The sequence below is a fragment of the Panthera uncia genome (assembly GCF_023721935.1).
Source record: "Panthera uncia isolate 11264 chromosome A3 unlocalized genomic scaffold, Puncia_PCG_1.0 HiC_scaffold_11, whole genome shotgun sequence".
Taxonomy (NCBI): Eukaryota; Metazoa; Chordata; class Mammalia; order Carnivora; family Felidae; genus Panthera; species Panthera uncia.
The window spans coordinates 22,315,904-22,333,690 of NW_026057578.1; the positions used below are offsets into that span (position 1 = coordinate 22,315,904).

Genomic DNA, 17,787 nt, shown 5'->3' on the forward strand with positions numbered 1-17,787 from the left:
GGGGGCAGAGTGCAAGGAAGCTTGTTTCTAACCACATCCCTGCCTTCTTCCAGAAAGGCTTTTGGTGCCAGTGACTCTACAGAGTGACCTGTGACCCTGGAGTCCCAGGAGGATGCCCAGAGCCTGCTCCTTCCTTGGGGCTAGCTGCAGTGAGCAGGTAGTCAGGCTAAAGACCCTCCATCTGGGGCCAGGGTCAAAGGCATGGTCCACTGAGTCTGTCACAGTATGTGGGCCTGGTCAGAAACTGTTTGCAGCTGGCTGCATCCAGAGTAGAGATCAGGGACTCATGGGGCTCAATTTGGAGGCCAGAGAGGGGTAGTTTCATGGTCAGCTCTGACCAGGGCCTGACTGGGAGGGGCCTGGTCTTGAGGTGGGGCAGAGGTTTGTGGGAAGTTAGACCCTCCTCGGCCAGTACACAGTCCTCTTAGTGCTCAGCACTCCCTTGGCTCTTATCTCAGACTTTTGCTGTGTGCTGCGGCTGGCTGGCTGGGGGTGATCTTTAGGGAGGCGTCAGGTCAAGCCAGGCCCAGCAGCTGTTCCCCAACCTTTGCTGGGGTCAGGTGGGATGTGTCTAGCCCAGGCCTGAGCCCTGTGGAGGATCTAGAGGCTGGGATTCAGCCCTCCCTATGTCCCAGATCCACTGGGTGACCTCAGGCAGTCCTTGCTTCTCTTGGCTATCTGTTCATTCAACCAGTATTTCTGCTCCTTAAGCCCCAGGCACTGTTGTCAGTGTCCCCACCATTCACGTGTAACAGAGATCCCAGGTTCGCTCACCTTGTGTGCGTGTGGGATGTAAAAAGCTGGTCTTGTGGCTGAACTGACCCTCCAGATGCAGAAGGCACAGCCCAGAGCACACCTGGTGGCTGCCTGGAGCTGACCTCAGGGAATTCCTTAAACCCATTCATTCCCACCTTAACCTCGGAGCTACTGGGATGCACTCTTCTCACTGTTCCCGAAGCCTTCCTGTTCTTCCAGGACCATCTGGCTTTCCAGGAACATTGAGGTGTCCCTGGTGATCCAGGCTATAGTCCTGAAGACTGGGCGACCTTGACCCCTGACCTCCCGGTGCCCCTGAGATATCTGTGGTGATTCCTGTGGGTCCTCCCCACTCAGGCCTCTCCTTCCCAGAAGGACTGTTTCCCTCAGCACCTCTGTCTGCTCCCCACTCTGGTCTGGTCTCAGCTGAGTCTTTCCCTGGCCAGGGGAAGGTAGGGGTCTGGGCAGCCACTGGGGACAGGAGAGGGCAGGAGGGTGTTTAGGGATTAGGAGCTCCTTTATTTCACCCCAGCAGCAGACACACAGACCCAAAGCAGTGCTCAGACTTCTATTAGAGATTCTGCCTCCCCTGGATCAAATATCCAGTTTACATGCATCTTCTGGATCACACTCCTGGTGGGGTGGGCTGTGTTCTGGTGGCTGGGCAGGGCACAAAGAAGGGGTCTGGAATCCTGTCCTCAGAGAAGGGACCTTGGTGAGGTTTGTGTTTGTGGCAGTGGCTGGGAAAGAGCTGTCTTGTCCTACATGGGGGTACATGTGAAGTTGTGTCCCAGACAGGACACGGGGCTTGTCCTGTGGGGAAAAGCCCATGAGGCCCAGCTCTCTAGGAGACGGTCCTCTTTCGGAGGGTCACAGTGCAACACCTGCCTCATGTTGGCTATGTGCCCCCTGCCTGGCACTGCATGCTCTCAGCCTGTTCCTCCACTGTGAGCTGGGCCCCTAACCCCTCAGAGGGAGGATCCCCTGAGAGGGTCCTGTGGGGTCACGGGAATGGAGCTGGTGTACAGTGAGGGTGGGGAGCAGGTGAGTGGGATAGGGGCCTGGGGCAGCCTAGTCATCCTTGTCCTTGGCCCCATGCTTGAGGATGCGGGTGAACTCCACATAGTTGAAGTTGCCTTTCTTATCAATGGGTGCCTCTCGGTACATCTCATCCACTTCTTCATCTGTGAAGCGGTCGCCCATGGTGGTGAGCAGCTCCCGTAGGTGGTCCTCGTGAATAAAACCTGGGGGAAGGGCCAGGGTCTGTGAGACAAAGACTCAAGCTGGGACATGCCCAATACCCCTACCCTGAACCCCAGTCCTTGCAGACCTTGTAGTGGGGGAAGGACCAGGAGAAGACACAGCTCTGGCCTCCAGCCAGTTCAAGCTTCCCAGAGCCCCAGAGTGAGGGTTCTGTGTGTTTCTGTAGGGTACTTGGGGCTGTAAGTATGGGGGGCTGGGTATGTCTCACTTTAAGAGCATGAGCCCTAGAGTTCCACTGCCTGTTTGCATGCTCCTCCCCCTTCTTCCTGGCTGCGTGACCATAAGCAAGTTCTTAAACCTCTCTGTGCCTGTTTGACCTGGAAATCGGGGATGAAAATATGCCGCCACCCTGGTAGGGGATTATGAAGGTAGTGAGGAAAATGTGAATGTACTTGGGCCTGTGGCCCCTGAGAAACGACTGAAGTCACCGCTGCCAGCATCATCCTGGCCCGTGTCTGGGACAAACTATTTGTGGGACGCAATCCCTTTGGAAGATTTGAGGATGGGGGCTGGTTTTTGTACCTTGTTGGCCAGAAGGGCCTAGAATGATTTAGTTTCTGGGAAAGTCTAAAGTGGGGGCAGTGTGCTGGGCCAACAGGTGAACTCAAGAAGTGGGATGTCTTGGTGGTTGTGGGCTCTCGTGGTCTAGCATTTGGGGGAAGAGAACAAGGACAGGGCATGGTTTGGCCGTGGAAACCAGCAGATGCGGGATTTCCATTCTAGCCTTTGGGGACAAGTCCCAGCACAGCCCAGCCCCACCTGCATCCCCGTGGGCACCCTGGGTGAAGTGCTCAGACCCGGCCCTGTCTAGGCCTCCACCTGGAGGCTGCTGACCTGAGGCCTCCTCGTCGAAGCAGGCGAAGGCATTTCGGATCACATCCTCAGGATCTGTGCCGTTCAGCTTCTCCCCAAACATGGTGAGAAACATGGTGAAGTTGATGGGCCCCGGGGCCTCGCTCATCATGCCCTCAAGGTACTCATCTGTGGGGTTCTTCCCTGGGGCAGAGGGACATTTGTGCCTGCTGTCACTGCCCTGTCCCCGCCCACCTCCCTGTCCCCTCCCACCTCCCTGTCCCCTCCCTTCATGGCATGTTTGAGTCCCATAGGCAGGAGATAATACATTTTGTAAATTGCACAGCATCTTGCTGGAGCAGCCCGCTTTCTGACTGCTCCCTCCCCTGGGCCCTCCAGGCTGCCCTGGCCAGCTTCCACCTCTGGTCTAATATCCGTGACCTCTTAAGTGTAGGAGTCACCATTTGCTGACTGCCCATGGTGTCTGCTGCCCCACATGCCTGACTGCTTTAACTTTCATCATGCTGTGAGGTCAGCATACTCACCCCAACTTCACAGGTGTGGGACCTGAAACACAGAGGTGAGGCCACTTATCCAAGATCACACAGCAAGTAAGGAGTGGAGCCAGCATTGGAACCCAATCAGCTAGACCACAGATTCCAGGCACAGTGTTGAAAATGGTTAAACCAGTGAGCTGTGGTGTCACAAAGACTGGAGTCTGAATCCCAGTTTTGTGCCTTGGTTTCCCCCGCGTCTTAGAATTGTGAAATAGCACCAGTGGTTGTAAAATCATACAGAACAATTGGCACAGCCCCATACTCAAATCAACTGCTGGGTTCAAATCCCAGCTGTACTACGTAGTAGCTGTGTGATCTCAGGCAAATTATTTACCCTCTCTGAACCTCTGTTTCCTCATTTATAAAGTGGGAATGATAATCACATCTACCCAGTAGGATTGCTTTGAGAGTTAAGATACATGCACAGCTTCTTCTTATTTTATTATCTGCTGCTGTTATTTTTAAACTGGAGGATGATGTTCTTAACCAGAAGGCCAGGACTGACCTGTGGCCCACTGACATGAGCTACAAATAGGAATGCAGGTTTTTCTGGGTAGATGGCCCACGAGGGGGCAGTGTCTGATGTCAACAACCCTCCAACTCAGGGTTGCCCAGTCCTCTCCCTAGACACCCTGGGCGTGTGTGTATACAAGGGCCACAGTCACCATTGCACAGGAAGGGAAATGGGCTCAGAGCAGGGCTGCCCAGCTGTGAGGGGCAATGCCAGGGACTAACTCAGGTCTGTCTCTCCCCAGAGCTTGGGGCTTGACCTCCACAGGCTGCCTCCTCCACTGCCAGAGGCTTCCTGTCTTCCCCAGCCAGTGTCTGACCTAGACGCTCTCACCTGGATGAAGGAGGTGCCAGGAACTGATGCTGAGAGTAGTGTTTGTGGCTAGCACATGGGAGGGATGTGAGGGCGGGGCCACAGACTAGGGAGGTGGTATCTGGAGGCTTGGCCTCTGGGTGTTAGTTTCCCCATCTGAGCAGTGGTGAATTGTACTAGGTTCCTGAGGAAGTCGCTGGAGTGAGAGAGGCTCTAAGAGCCTGACATGGGTGACTTCTGAACAAGGGGAGGCACTTGGCTTCAGTTTCCCCATCTGTACACTGGAAAGTCTGTATAGTTAAAACTTTCTTTAGTTGCTGATCCTTCGCTTTAAATGAAGTGATACCAGGCACCCCTACCACAAATTTGCCTGAGGCAGCACTGCTCTAAAGTGAGCCTGTCTGGGTTCAGATCCAATGTCGAACTGCTCTGTGCCTCAGTTTCCCTGTCTGTTAAATGGAGAAAGTAATGGCATCTGCTCTCCAGGGTGGGTACCACATGTCACTACATGGGACGTACTCTATAATGAGCAGCCCCACTGCCTGCCTCAGTTGCAACCCTTGCGGGGCCCGCTTAGACCCCACCCACCCCCATCCCTGCTCACCCAGCGAGGCCAGCATGTCATGCAAGTCCTCCTTGTCAATGAAGCCATCTCGGTTCTGGTCAATCATATTGAAGGCCTCCTTAAACTCCTGGATCTGGGACTGGTCAAACATCGCAAAGACATTAGATGTGGCCCGCTGTGGCCGCTTCTTGGTGGTTTTGGCCTTGGCTCGCTTGCTGGACATCTTGGCTTCTGGTGGGTGGGGCTTCCCTGCAGGAAGTGGGTGTCAGGGGAAGAGCTTATGAGCCTGGGCCAGAGACTCTTCCTGCCTACCCTAGACGGGCTGTCAGTGCTTGGGCCTGGCATTCAAGGCCTCCCATAGGCTTGGGGCTCCTGTCATCCAGCTCATCACAAAAGCAGACAGGCATGGGCTCTATGTGATCATAAACAACTTCTCTACCTCTCCCAGTGAATTTCTTCATCTGGGAATGGGGACATGAGGAATGCCCAGCAGTAGGGAATCATTGACTTAGTGCCTGAGAAGCCACTGGAATGGTGCCAGGCACAGAATAAGCTATTTTTGCTGTGGCTGTTTGGGTAAGATTGGGTTTGTTGCCAACCTGTCCTTGCTTTATCTCTTTTAATCCTTAATAGCATTTACAGTCTCCATCTCTCTCCCTCCAAGTGACAAGGTGGGTTGAAATGTGGGAGGTTGTGAGGCTCCCTGCCAGCTCCTCTGCCCCTGGCAGTATGGAGCTGGATCAGTGGCCCTGCATTCTTGACATTCTTGTCCTCTCCTCCCCCTCCTCCTCCTTCCTCCTCCCTATCCCTCTGTTCTGGATGTTCTGGAAGGCCTATGCTCTGGGCAGTGTTCCCTCCCTCAACTTGCCCACACTTGATCAGCCCCTTGGGTGGATGATAGACCTGATTTGGCCCTACTCCTTATTCTTACTGCTCAGTGCTTAATAGGGGCATGAGGCTTCCCCAGGCTGAGAGCCCCAGCTTCTTGTCACTCTTGTTTAGACCTGGCCTCCTAGCCTCTAGCTAGTCTCTCCCATCCCATATAGATCCAGACCTGTACCACCTATCACTTCACCTTGAAGCCCTTGAAGGTTCTTGCCTCACTCCAGAACAAGTCTGGGCCCCTGAGCCTGGCATTCAGGGTCCTGTGTGAACCCCTCCAACCCTTGTCTGACTGAGCATGGCACCCCTCACTGTGTCCCTCTTGCCATCCATGACCCAGCCATGCTGGACCTCTGGATGTTCCCCAGACACCCTCAGACTTTCCTCCTTAGTCCCTCCCACTGAACGCCCTTCCTTTTCCAGCCTAGTTCTTGAGACACCGCCTTGGGGAGCAGGTCCCTGACCCTTGCTTTGACAGTAAGCACCTAGAGGTCTCTCTCTCCCTCCCCTGATGTACTAATAGGCTAATAGATGCTTGTTTAATTAAAGCTGTGATGGCAACTGCAGCCAGTCTACTTCTCCCACTGTACAGATGGGGAAACTGAGGCAAAGCACAGTGCTCTTTCCCTTAACCCTTGTCATGGCTCATGGGGACTGTGCCCCTGAAGACCTAGTGCTATGTGCCCTGCAGCTGGGGCTCAGTACTTAGGACCACTGCCTGCCTCTCTCCTCTGCCCTGAGCCCTTGGTCCAGGGCCTGCCTCCAGAAAGCCTTCTCTGCCTGTTTTTAGCCCCAAGTTGTATGGTTATGAATGCCCCTCAAGCTGTCTGTTGGCCTCTATCCCATGCCCCTGTTCCAGTCATCTCAGACTCTATCCCACGCCCCTGTTCCACTCATCTCAGACTTTGGTCTTTGAGATCTTAAATGCTGAGCAGGGATCCTGGCCAGCCCCAGCCCTTCCCCAGGACCACAGCCATCTGTAGTAATGACAGACTGCTGCTGTGTTCCACTGGACTGACACACCTGGCCCTGGGTGTTTCTCACAGGGTACAGGGTGGGTAGACAGAAGCCCTTCTCACTCATTAGCTGGGCGGGAGTGAGATGGTGGCATCAGCAGGGCTTTAGTGCTCTGAGGGGCCCAGTCCTTCCTGAAGCCCTCTGTTTTCTGGGAACTTTGACTCACAGAACCCATAGAAAGCCAACAAGTAGCCCAGTCATGAGATGCTGTGATGGTTATCATCACTGTTGCCATGGCCCTCCTGTCTGCAAAGATCTATGCAGATGGAGCTGGGAGGAGAGAGGAAGCCATGGCCAGAGGTAGGAATGGCTGAGATCTCACCCACTGCTGTGATACTGGCTGGGCCCTTCTGTCTCTGTGGCTTTCCCTTCCTCATCTATCCAGCACTGAGCTTTAGGGTTTGTCCATCCCAGCAATCTTGGGAAGCAGGGTGAGGTTCCCCCCCACCCCCTGCCCCCGCCACTGTGCAGTTTAAGAACTAATGCCCAAGAAGGGAAGTGTTGTGCCCATGAGGGGGGTAGAGCCCAACAGGCAGCCAGGATGCTTGGGCTAGGCTTGGGTCAGTGGGTGGTAATGGCCAGCCCTTGGTGCCCTTGATGACTGAACACAGAAGGAAACACATACCCTAAGAGGCTCCTGGTGGTGGGCCTACTACAGCTGAGGGCTCTGTGTGACTAGAGGCGGTTTATAGGCTTGGTTGAGGAAACGGGGTCAGGGACAGGCTAGTCCCTTAGCCCTGGAACCTGTTCCTGGGGGTCCTAGACCCTAGGGAATCAGATCTAACTGGTATTTGGACTGGCTGCAACTAGGTGACATCTCCCTCCTTCTGGTGCCTGTGTCCCCCATTATCTCTTGGTTCCTATGGCTGGTGGTGCCAGATGCCTTGCTAGTAAATTCACCTCCTCCCTGGCTGAGTGATCTGACTCCTCCCTCAGAGCAGTTAGAAAGCTGGGGAGGATCAGCAGGGATTGAGGTCCCCTGGCCCAGGTCCCAGTCTGGCTCCAGAGCCCTTTGACAGACCCTTCCCACCCAACAGGCACAGACAGTTGGACAGATGGCCTAGTGCATGAAAGTCTCAAGTGCTCTCACACAGCATTGGTGTGTGTGGGGTGGGGTTACCCTTATCTCATCCCTCTCTCCTGCCCCAGGAGATAGGGGAGAGGACACGGATGCTCTGGAGGGGGTCTCAAGGAGCCTGTCTGTGACACACATGGGTTTTCTGGGGCAGGGAACACAGGTGACCACAACTCCCTCCCCTTCTGGGCACCCCAGAGCTCTGGGCTTGGCGTCTGAAACTCCACTGCAAATGGGAAGGGCCTGGACAGTGTTCCCTCACCAAAGGAGCACAGGCTCCCAGAGCCTAGAACAGTCTCCCTGCTGCCCAGCCCCGCCAGAGTCCGGTCTGACCCGCAACTCACAGCCCCAGCCCCATGACGGTTGTCCTTGCCGAGATCCTTGGCTCCCTGTCCGTGGGGCCTCACATCGCCTACCCTAGCCCCCCCGCGGCCGCAGCTCCCACCTGGTGCGAAGAAGGTGCTCGCTCTCCGCGCTGAACAAGTGCGGGGCGCGGGCCCTCGGGTCAGGCTCCGGGCTCGGTGGGCGGGGCAGCACCGGCCTTACAAGGCAGAAGAATGTGTGCGCGGAGGGGCGGGGCAGGGCGGCGCACTCGCGAGGCCTTATTTGGCCTTGACTCACGGGCGGGAGGCGGTACGACTTCCCAGAGCGGGCTGGGGACGTGACCCCCGGAGGAGATGCGGGGGGGGAACAGTGGCCCCCTCTCCCCTGATTGTCACAGGAGGGGGATTTATTTGGGCCGTCCCTTCCTTCCTAGTGAGACTGGCAGAAGGACATCCAGGATCTTCAGTTCTGAGATCTTACCCCCAACTTTCCCCCAAAGGCCCCGCTGCCCGGCCCATTCCCGTGGGAGGGCTTCCTTCCACCAAACCAAGTATGGCTTTTTTCCCAGTCTGAAAAAGAGGCGTATCAGATGGTCCCAACATCCTCACATGAAAAGGTCACCAGTCAGGCTCCGCTGGTGTGGGGGCTTCACCTAGGGATTAGGACTGCAACGGAACAGCCCACCTCAGCCACATCACTCCCCTTTCAGGCTGTCCTCAGTTTCCTGTAAAATAGGAGGGTGGTGATGAAGATTCAGTGAAAAGAGTGGCAAAAAAGAGCCAGGTAGCATCCTGGGAGCCAGCGATAAGGGCAGGGGCTGGGGGAGCATGGGTGCCTCCTCAAAGCCTCAGGGCAGCAGCACCCCTTACCCACTCTTGTTGGCCTTAGTGAAAGGATGGCATCTGAGAGGACAGACCCATCCCCTCCCCCATGGTGCATCATGTCCTGCCCGTCATTCTGACCCCTGAAGGAACACCCTCCCCACCTGGACTCCAGCCCAGCTTTTTCTGCCCCCCATCCTTTTTAAATGTTTTATTTATGGGGCTCCTGGGTGGCATAGTCGGTTAAGCGTCCGACTTTGGCTCAGGTCGTGATCTCGTGGTCTATGAGTTCGAGCCCCACATCGGGCTCTGTGCTGACAGCTCAGAGCCTGGAGCCTGCTTCGGATTCTGTGTCTCCCTCTCGCTCTGCCCCTCCCCTGCTCACGCTGTGTCTCTCTCTCTCACAAAAATAAATGAACATTAAATGTTTTATTTACTTTCAAAAGAAAGCACAAGCAGGGAAGTGGCAGAAAGAGAGAGAGGGAGACACAGAATCGGAAGCGGGCTCCAGGCTCTGAGCTGTCAGCACAGAGCCCGATGTGGGGCTCAAACCCATAAACCGTGAAATCACGACCTGAGCTGAAGTTGGATGGTCAACTGGCTGAGCCACCCAGGCGCCCCTCTCTTGGCCCTATTTTAAACCAACAGAGACATTCCTGGGAACCTTCCAACACCTAGTTACTTATTCTGTAAATATTAACTGACACCTTATTACCTGCCAGGCACTGTGCTGGGTGCTAGGGAAATAGCAGTGAACTAAAGTAATCACACTGAGGAGACATTTGTTCTTGTGGAGTGAACGAGTAGCTGCTATATACATGACCTGGAGAGAGAAATGAGTTCCCTGAAGGAGAATAAAGCAGAGGGACAGGAGAGAGAAAGAAACAGGCAGGAAGGGGGGATACCTCCTGGGAAGTGACATTTGGGCCAACTTGCAGCGGTAACAGAGTGAACCATACCCAGTGAGTGTTGGAGACAGGTAGGGGGATTTTGCCCAGCTCTGGTCTAGGAGCAGCCAGAGGCAAGTGTGAGTGTGAAGAGGGGGTGGGGAGTGAGGGGTGGGAGATGAGGTCTGAGAAGCAGTGGGGACCTAGACCTAGCCTGGGGCTCCTTGTAGGCCACCATGAGACATCAGAGTTCTGAGCAGAAGGGTGACATGATCTGGCTTATGTTTTAACTGAATCCCTCTGGGTGAGACCAGTGAGGAGCTTTTCAGCGAGATGATGTGCTCAGACTAGCACGGTAGCTGGGGAGAAGGGGTGGGGTTCTGGAGATTTTTGAAGTTGCATCCGATAGGATTTACACATGGATTGGAATGTATGTGGAAGAGTCAAAGATGACTCCCAAGGGTTTTGGTTTGAGCTGCAGGAGAGGGAGCTGCCACTTAATCAGACGGGTTGGCTATGGAAGGAGCAGGTTTGGGAAGAGATGAGAGTTTTGTTTTGGATCTCTTAACTTTTTTAAACTATTAACTTTGAAATGATTTCAGATTTAGAATAAAGTCATAAGAACTATACAAAGAGGTCAGCCAGACTCTCCAATTGTTAATATTTGTCTTTATAATACTCTTTTCTGTGTGTGTGTATGTGTGTCCCTGCCCTCTGCTAGCATCATTTGAGAGTAACTTGCACGCACCATGCCCTTTTACCTGGAGATACTTCAGTGAGTATCTCCTAAAAAGGAGATTCTTTTCCATATCCATAGCACATTTATCAACATCAGGAAAATTTTAACAGTGATTCAATACTGTTATCTGATTTACAATCCATAGTCAAGTTTTGTCAATGATCCCAGCAATGTCCTACCCGGAAATTTTTTTTCTGGTCCAGGAGCCAATCCAGTCTGTGTGTGTGTGTGTGTGTGTGTGTGTGTGTGTGTTAAAAATAAATAAATAAAAATAACCATTTTAACCATTTGAAAATGTATAGTTGAGTGGCATTAAGTATAATCACACTGTTGTGCAAGTTTCACCACCATCCATCCAGAACGCTTTCATCCTCCCCACCTGAGATTCCACACCCATTAAACGCTGACTCCCTATTCTCTTCCCTCAGCCGCTGGGCACCCACCATTCTATTTTCTGTCTCTGCATTTGACTATTTTAGGTGCCTCATGTAAGTGGAATCATTCAGTATTTGTCCTTTTGTGACTGGCTCATTTCTCTTAGCATAATGTCTTCAGTTTTCATCCATCTTATAGCATCTGTCAGAATTTTCTTCCTTTTTAAGGCTGAATAATATTCCATTGCATAGAGAGACCACATTTTTCTTTTCCATTCATCTTTATGGGCATTTGGGTTATTTATACTTTTTGCCCATCATGAATAGTGCTGCTGTGAACATTGGTGCACATATTTGTGTGTGTGTGTGTGTGTGTGTGTGTGTGTGTGTGTTTTCACTTTTTTGGATCTATATCTGAGAGTGGAATTGCTGGGTTGATAACTATGTTTACATTTTGAGGGACTGTTTTCAACAAGGTCACACCATTTCACATACCCCTGTTTCCCCACCACCTCACCAATACTTGTCTTCCAGCCATCCTGGTGGGTGTGAAGTGGTAGCTCATTGTGGTTTTGATTAGCATTTCCCTGATGACATGCTGTGTTGAGCATCTTTTCATGTGCTTATTGGACATTTGTATATCTTCTTTGGAGAAATGGTTATTCAGATATTTTGCTCATAAATCTGGTTGTTTGCTTTTTGTTGTTGGGTTGCAAAGGTCCTTTATATATTCTGGCTATCACACCCTTAGCAGATACATGACTTGTAAATGTATTTTCCTATTCTGTGGGTTATCTTTTCATTTTCTTGATATTTTCAAAAAGCACAAATGTTATTAACTTTGAGAAGTTTATCTGTTTTTTTTTTTTTTCTTTGGTTTCTTGTGCCTTTGGCATTCTAGCCAAGAAACCATTGCTGAATCCAAGGTCATGAGGGTTTATACCTGTGTGCTTTATTCTAAGCATTTTATGGTGTTCACTCTTAAGTTTAGGTCTCTAATCCACTTGGAGTGTATTTTGTGTGTGGGGTGAGGTAACGGTGCAACTTTGTTCATTTGCATTTGGCTGTCCAATTGTTCTAGCATGCCTTGTTAAGATTGTTCTTTCCCCATTGAAGTTCTTGGCACCCTTGTTGAAAATCAGTTCCTTAAATGTGTGTGTTTCTCTCTGGACTCTAAATTCTATTTCATTGATAGATTTGTCTGTCCTTCTGCCAGCACCACACAATCTTGATTTCTATAGTTTTGTAGTAAGTTTTGAAATCAGGAAATGTGTCATACAGCTTTGTTCTTCCTTTTCAAGATTGTTTGGCTTTTTAGATTCTCTTGCATTTTCATATGAATTTTAAGATCGGCTTATCAATTTCTGCATAAAAGGTAGGGGGGGTGGTTGCTAAAAATTGTTGAATTTGTATTACCAGTACCATAATGGAGTATTACCACCTTAATATGAAGTCTTCAGATCCATGAATGTGAAATGTCTTTCCCTTTATTTCGATCTTTCAGAATTTCTCTTCATGATGTTGTGTAGTTTTCACTGTACAAGGGTTATGCTTTTTCTGTTCAACTTTATCCTAAGTATTTTATTATTTTTGATGGTATTGTAGATGGAATTGTTTCCTTAAGTTTATTTTTAGAGTGTTCCCTATACTTGGACTGTTTACAACACTTTTGACACCTAATGTGTGGGTATTTTCTCTATACCAACCAATTCTCCAGTTTTCTGGACACCAACTGGGTGTTCAACAATTCAGTTCAATTTTAACTCTGACTACCTGGAGTTGGTGTCAGACTCCATAGGTTTAAGGGCTCAATCCCACAAGATTGCTGTCATATCTGATGCCATATGCAAATATTAGGTCTCCAGGTTACCCACATTTCTGTCTGATTAGCTATAAACTGGGGGTTCCTGCATCCTCCCACAAGGATAAATAATTTGCTAGAATTCACAGAACTCAGGAAAACTTACTGTTACTGGCTTACTGTAAAGGATACAACTCAGGAACAACCAAATGGCAGGAGGTACATACAGCAAGGTGGGGGTGGGGAAAGCTTCCACACCCTCTCCAGGCATGCCATCGTCCCAGCCAACCCAAGCTCTCCAAACCCTGTTGTGTAGGGGTTTTGTTGGAGGCTTCCTTACACAGGCATGATTAAATCATTGGTTGTTGATTGACTCAATCTCCATCCCTTCTTCCCTCCCTGGAGGTTGGGGAAGTGAGGTTGAAAGTCCAAGTCCTCTAATCATGCCCTGGTCTCCCTGTCAGTCAGACCCTACCTTGAAGCTTCCTAGGGGTCCCCAACCACCAGTCTTCTAATTAGCATGAGAAGACCCTTCATCATCTCAGAGATTCCCAAGGGTTTTAGGAGCTATGTGCCAGGAAACAGGGACAAATACTGAATATCTGTTTTTTATTGTATCTTAGTAGAAATACAGTTGGTTTTTGTGTATTGATCTTATTTCCAGGAACATGGCTGAACTCATTTATGAGTTCTTTTATGGATGCTTTAGGATTTCCTATATGAAACATTATGTTATCTGCAAATAGAGATAGTGCAGCTTCTTTCTTCCCAATCCAGATGCCATTCATTCATTAGTTAATTCATCCTTTTGCCTAATTGCCCTGGTTGGGGGCAACATTGCCCTCCTCTACAGTGTTGAACAGAAGAAGAAGTAAAGTGGGTGTCCTTGTCTTGTTCTTGATCTTAGGAGAAAAGCTCAGTCTTTCACCATTAAATATGATGTGAGCTGTGGATTTTTCTTGGATGCCCTTTATCAGCTTGGAGAAGTTCAGTTCTGGCTTTTTGTATCATGAAAGGGTGTTGGGTTTTGTCAAGTGCTTTTTATGCATCTTTTGAGATGTCTTTCATCTCTTTCAATGTGGGACTGTTCTTACCTTTTGCTTTTCATGACATTAACATTTTTGGAGAGTCCAGGCCAGTTACTTGGTGCTCCCTTATGATTAGCTTCAAGTTATGGATTTTTGACAGGAATATCACAGAAATGATGTTATGCCCTTCTCAGTGTGTCTTATCAGGAGATGTATGATGTTAATTTTTCCCCTCATTGGCAATAAGTTTGGCCATCTAGCTAAGGTAGTGTCTGCCAGCTTTCTTCATCAGAAAGTTACCATTTTTCCCTTTTGTAATCAGTATGTTCATTAATAAGTAATTTGTGGGGTGCTCATTGGAGAACGAATATTCTATTCCTCATCAAACTGTCACCCATGAATTTTAACACCCACTGGTGATTCAGTTATTGTTATGATGGTTGCTGAGTGGCAACTTTCTGACCCTTCTTACTCCGTTTACTAGTTGGTGGACATGTTCATTTTGATAGCACCTGTTAGACATCACAGTGGAGATGTGAGTGGGAAGTGTGGAGTTCAAGGAAACGTACAGGTTGCAGATTCAGATGTGGGAGTTGTCAGTCTATAGAAAGTTGAAGGCATTAGCATCTGAGGACCCCCAAGGGCCTAGGTTTCCTGTTAAGGTTTGGGTGCTGCAGACATGTTCCAGAGACAAACCCTGATGCTGGCTGGGTCACTAGGGTACCATGGCCCCCTGGAGGCTGGGACAGGGGACCCCTGTCTCATGGGAAGCTGGGTTCTGTGGAAGGAAATGTTCCTGCTCCATTCAAAGTTGGTGAAAGCCCTACTACTTAACCTGGCATTCAAGGCCCCTGCCCGAGCTGCAGCAGCCTCACACTTTTGCCTCTGTGCTTATTGTGCCTTTCTTTGCCACAGCTTGGAGAACTCCTCCTCATCCTTCAAAGCCCAGCTCAAATTATTATCTTCTCTGTGAAGTCCCACCTCTCCTTCCCCCAACAAGGGGGGAAAATATTTAGGAAGTAATAGTTCTTGAAGCTCCCCTCTGTGTTAGGCACTGGGGCTGGTGAAAAAACTCGATTCCTGCCCTCGGGGAGCCTACTGTCTGCTGGTAGAGACAGATATTCACTTAAAATCATATGGCTGGAAGTATCACATCAGTGACAGAAACAAAGAAGGAAAAGTGAAGTGGCTCTTGTGCTCCAAGTCTAGAGCAGGGGTTTTGCATCAACCTGGCCTGGCCCGGGTACTGTGGGAGGGTTTCCCTGAGGAACTGCCAACTGGCCTGAGGGCTGAGGAAGGAGTAAGTGTTCACTGCATTTGTGGAGAGCCATGGCTGTCCCAGCAAGGCCTGAGGTGAGGCTGGAGGACAGAGCTCAGGATGGGATCTCATGGGAGGTGCAGCTGGAAAGGGGGGCAGGGGCCTCTGAGGCCAAGGCGAAGGGGCTGGATTTTCTCCTGCTGGCACTGGGCAGGCTGCAAAGGCTTCTGAGCAGAGAGGGTGACTTCTGGAGCTAGTGGAGGCAGGATTTTTATAAAGTTCCTCTGGCTGCCTTAAGGAGGGGCAGTAGGAGCCACAGTGAGTTTTCAGATCAGCCAGGTTCCGAAGCTCAGGAGACACAACTTCATTCTACATTTCTCTTAGAAACTCCACTCTGGTGATGGTCGTAGGAATGTTTCTCAATTGGTCTGAGGATCCTCACCAGCACTTACCTGTGCTGGTGTCCACATGGTTCCTGGCTGGCAGGCCACTGGTGGCCATGGCTTTGTCCTGCTGTCCTGGCCATAAGACCTCTGAACCCAGTGCTGCCCCAGGCTGCAGCTGGGCATTCCCTTCTGCTCTCAGGCCATTGGTAGGGAATACACAAGGCTTGGGAACTCACGACCCTGGCAGAGTAGGGAGTCCGGAAGGGGATCTGTGGCCCTAAGTGTGGTTCTCAGGGACCCAGAGTCGGTGCACAGGCTCCCTGCTCCCTCTGCCTCTTCCCCAGCACCATCCCACAGTCTGCAGTCCCTTGATCCTTTCTGTTCCCTCAAGGACGGGGCTTTGGACATGCAGAGGCTGAGGACTCATTCCCAGCTTCTCTGGGAAGCTGCTGTTGGTCTTTCCCTAAAGTGACAGATGATTCCGTGATGGAAGCACAGAGAATGGGATATCATCGTAGCCATATTCTTGTTCAGACCATTTAATCTGAACCCAGTCATGAGAACATATAAATTCAGATCATGCAACAATCTACAAGTTACTTGGACACGTAAAAGACGTCAGTGTCGTGAAAAACAAAAAAGTAGGGAAACTGTTTCTGATTCAGATTCTTCTGACTTAAGAGTCATGATAACTGAAAGCAGTGAATAATCCTTAAGTGGATCCTGGGTGGGTACAAAGGAAGAGGCATAGACGACATTATTGGGGCATTTGGAGTGTGGCTGTGCTTTGGTATTAATGTCTGGGCCCTGGGCAGTCTCCTGGGTAAGGAGGGGTGCACGTGGACCACTCCTTTGTTAAATTAGAGAGTAACGATGGTATTTTGTGGTTGTGCAGGAATGTCCTTATTCTCAGGAGTTGCCTGGTGTGTTTGGGGGTAAAGTATGGTGTATGCAACTTACTTTCAAACGGCTCCAGGGGAGGGGGGGAATGTTTGTATGTACCTGTGAGGGATGATGCAAATACGGCAAAAGTTGACTGGGTGTTTGTTATACAATTCTTTCAACTGGTTGGGGGGTCCCCCACTGTGGTGACAGCAGGGCTGGGAGTGGAGGCCCAGATTCTGCACCCCAGGTGCTTCCCTCTCGCTGTGCTCTGCTATAGGGAGTGCAGGATCCCTGCCAGAGACCCTGATCCAACCCTTAAGGCCTCTCCCCTGCTGTAGCAGAAACACTCAGGCCCTGAGGGTAAAGGTCCATGCTCGTCCTCTCAGGCCTGTCAGGAGTAGAGCTGGGCTGCTAGCTGGACAGTGGCCCTCAAGTCCAGCCTGGCCACCTCTTGTGTTCGCTCACCTCTGAATGTCTGACTCAGTGCCCAGGGCAACCTGAAACCTCTTCACTTACCCTTCTAGTCACCCCCCAGCCGGGTCTCAGAACAGTGTAGGGCCAGGGAGGCTCCAGCCCCAGGATGTCATGAGAGCCACCCACAGTCAGCAGGTGCTCAGCCACCACTAACAGGATCCAGAGATGAGGGCATGCTGCTCTGAGTGCAGGGGTCTGGCCCACAGGGTGGGATGAGTTCTGGAAGGGCCCCACAGAGGCAGCCTGAACAAAGCTCCTGGGAAGGCAGTTCTGTGCATCCAGAGCCAGGGGTCACTGCCTCTTAGCTGGGTGGGGCCAAGTGAGGAGGCCAGGTGTCTGAAGCTCAGCTTGGCCCAAGAACTTCCTAAAAGGCATGTTCTTACCACTGGGTGTTGGTGCTGAACGTTGTTCTGCCCAGAAGGCACTTTCCCCAGGTTCGACATCCCCCAAAGCAAGTGAATAGCCACTGTCCTCCTGGGCTCTATCAGAGTGCTCCTGCCCAGTTTGGTGGCGCTGTCACAGCTTCCCACAGCCTCCTGGCCTTGCTTTTCTGCCACCTGTTGGAGACTTGAACTCACATGGGATTTGTTCAGTGTCTCTCTCTCCCCAACTAGAGCATGAATTCTGTGACTGACTGCCAGGCCCTGGCCTGGGAGAGCAGGTGCTCAGGAAGTGCGATCAGTGCCTGTAACTGTCAGGGGGAGGTAGCGGCTGGGGGTGCCACGCACCCCGTCCTGGGAGCTGTGCGAGCCGAGCTGGGACTGTGTTGTGGGTGAGGGCAGCCCATCGTGGCTCTCACGTAGAAACTATGAGTTAAAGTACTTGTTTCTTACAGGAAGCAGGTTAAAGTAGATGCTGTGCATTTTTCAGGTGAGGGAATGGAGAGCTGTTTTCTTGCCCAGGGCCATGACCTGGGTTGTGCTAGAGTTGGAATTACGGTTTACGCTCAGGTCCGCCTGTCTCTGAGAGTTGCCATGTGGAAGGGGGCCTGGCTCAGTCTCTTCGGGAGTTCGGGAGTCCACTTCACCCACCTCACCCCAACCTGGCCCATCCCGCTGCAAGAACACCATGAGCCCTTGG

The 17,787-nt window shown here is 51.1% G+C and overlaps 1 protein-coding gene across 1 annotated transcript; it reads right to left on the reverse strand.

The window, feature by feature from the left end:
- Window positions 1-1,310: 1,310 nt before the first annotated feature.
- MYL9 (myosin light chain 9) lies at window positions 1,311-8,234 on the reverse strand. Its single transcript, XM_049650866.1, has 4 exons — window positions 8,176-8,234; window positions 4,796-5,005; window positions 2,854-3,015; window positions 1,311-2,000 (listed from the first exon to the last, which is right to left on the reverse strand). Exons 2-4 carry the CDS (start codon window positions 4,977-4,979, stop codon window positions 1,828-1,830), a joined length of 519 nt encoding a protein of 172 aa, XP_049506823.1. The 5' UTR covers window positions 4,980-5,005; window positions 8,176-8,234; the 3' UTR covers window positions 1,311-1,827.
- Window positions 8,235-17,787: the final 9,553 nt, after the last annotated feature.

Coding starts and splice junctions, on each gene's coding strand:
- MYL9 (XM_049650866.1), bottom strand. CDS start 4,979: ATGTCCAGCAAGCGAGCCAAGGCCAAAACCACCAAGAAGCGGCCACAG. Junction 3,016..4,795: donor TGACATGCTGGCCTCGCTGG/GTGAGCAGGGAT, acceptor CCTCTGCCCCAG/GGAAGAACCCCACAGATGAG. Junction 2,001..2,853: donor CTTCGACGAGGAGGCCTCAG/GTCAGCAGCCTC, acceptor CCCTTCCCCCAG/GTTTTATTCACGAGGACCAC.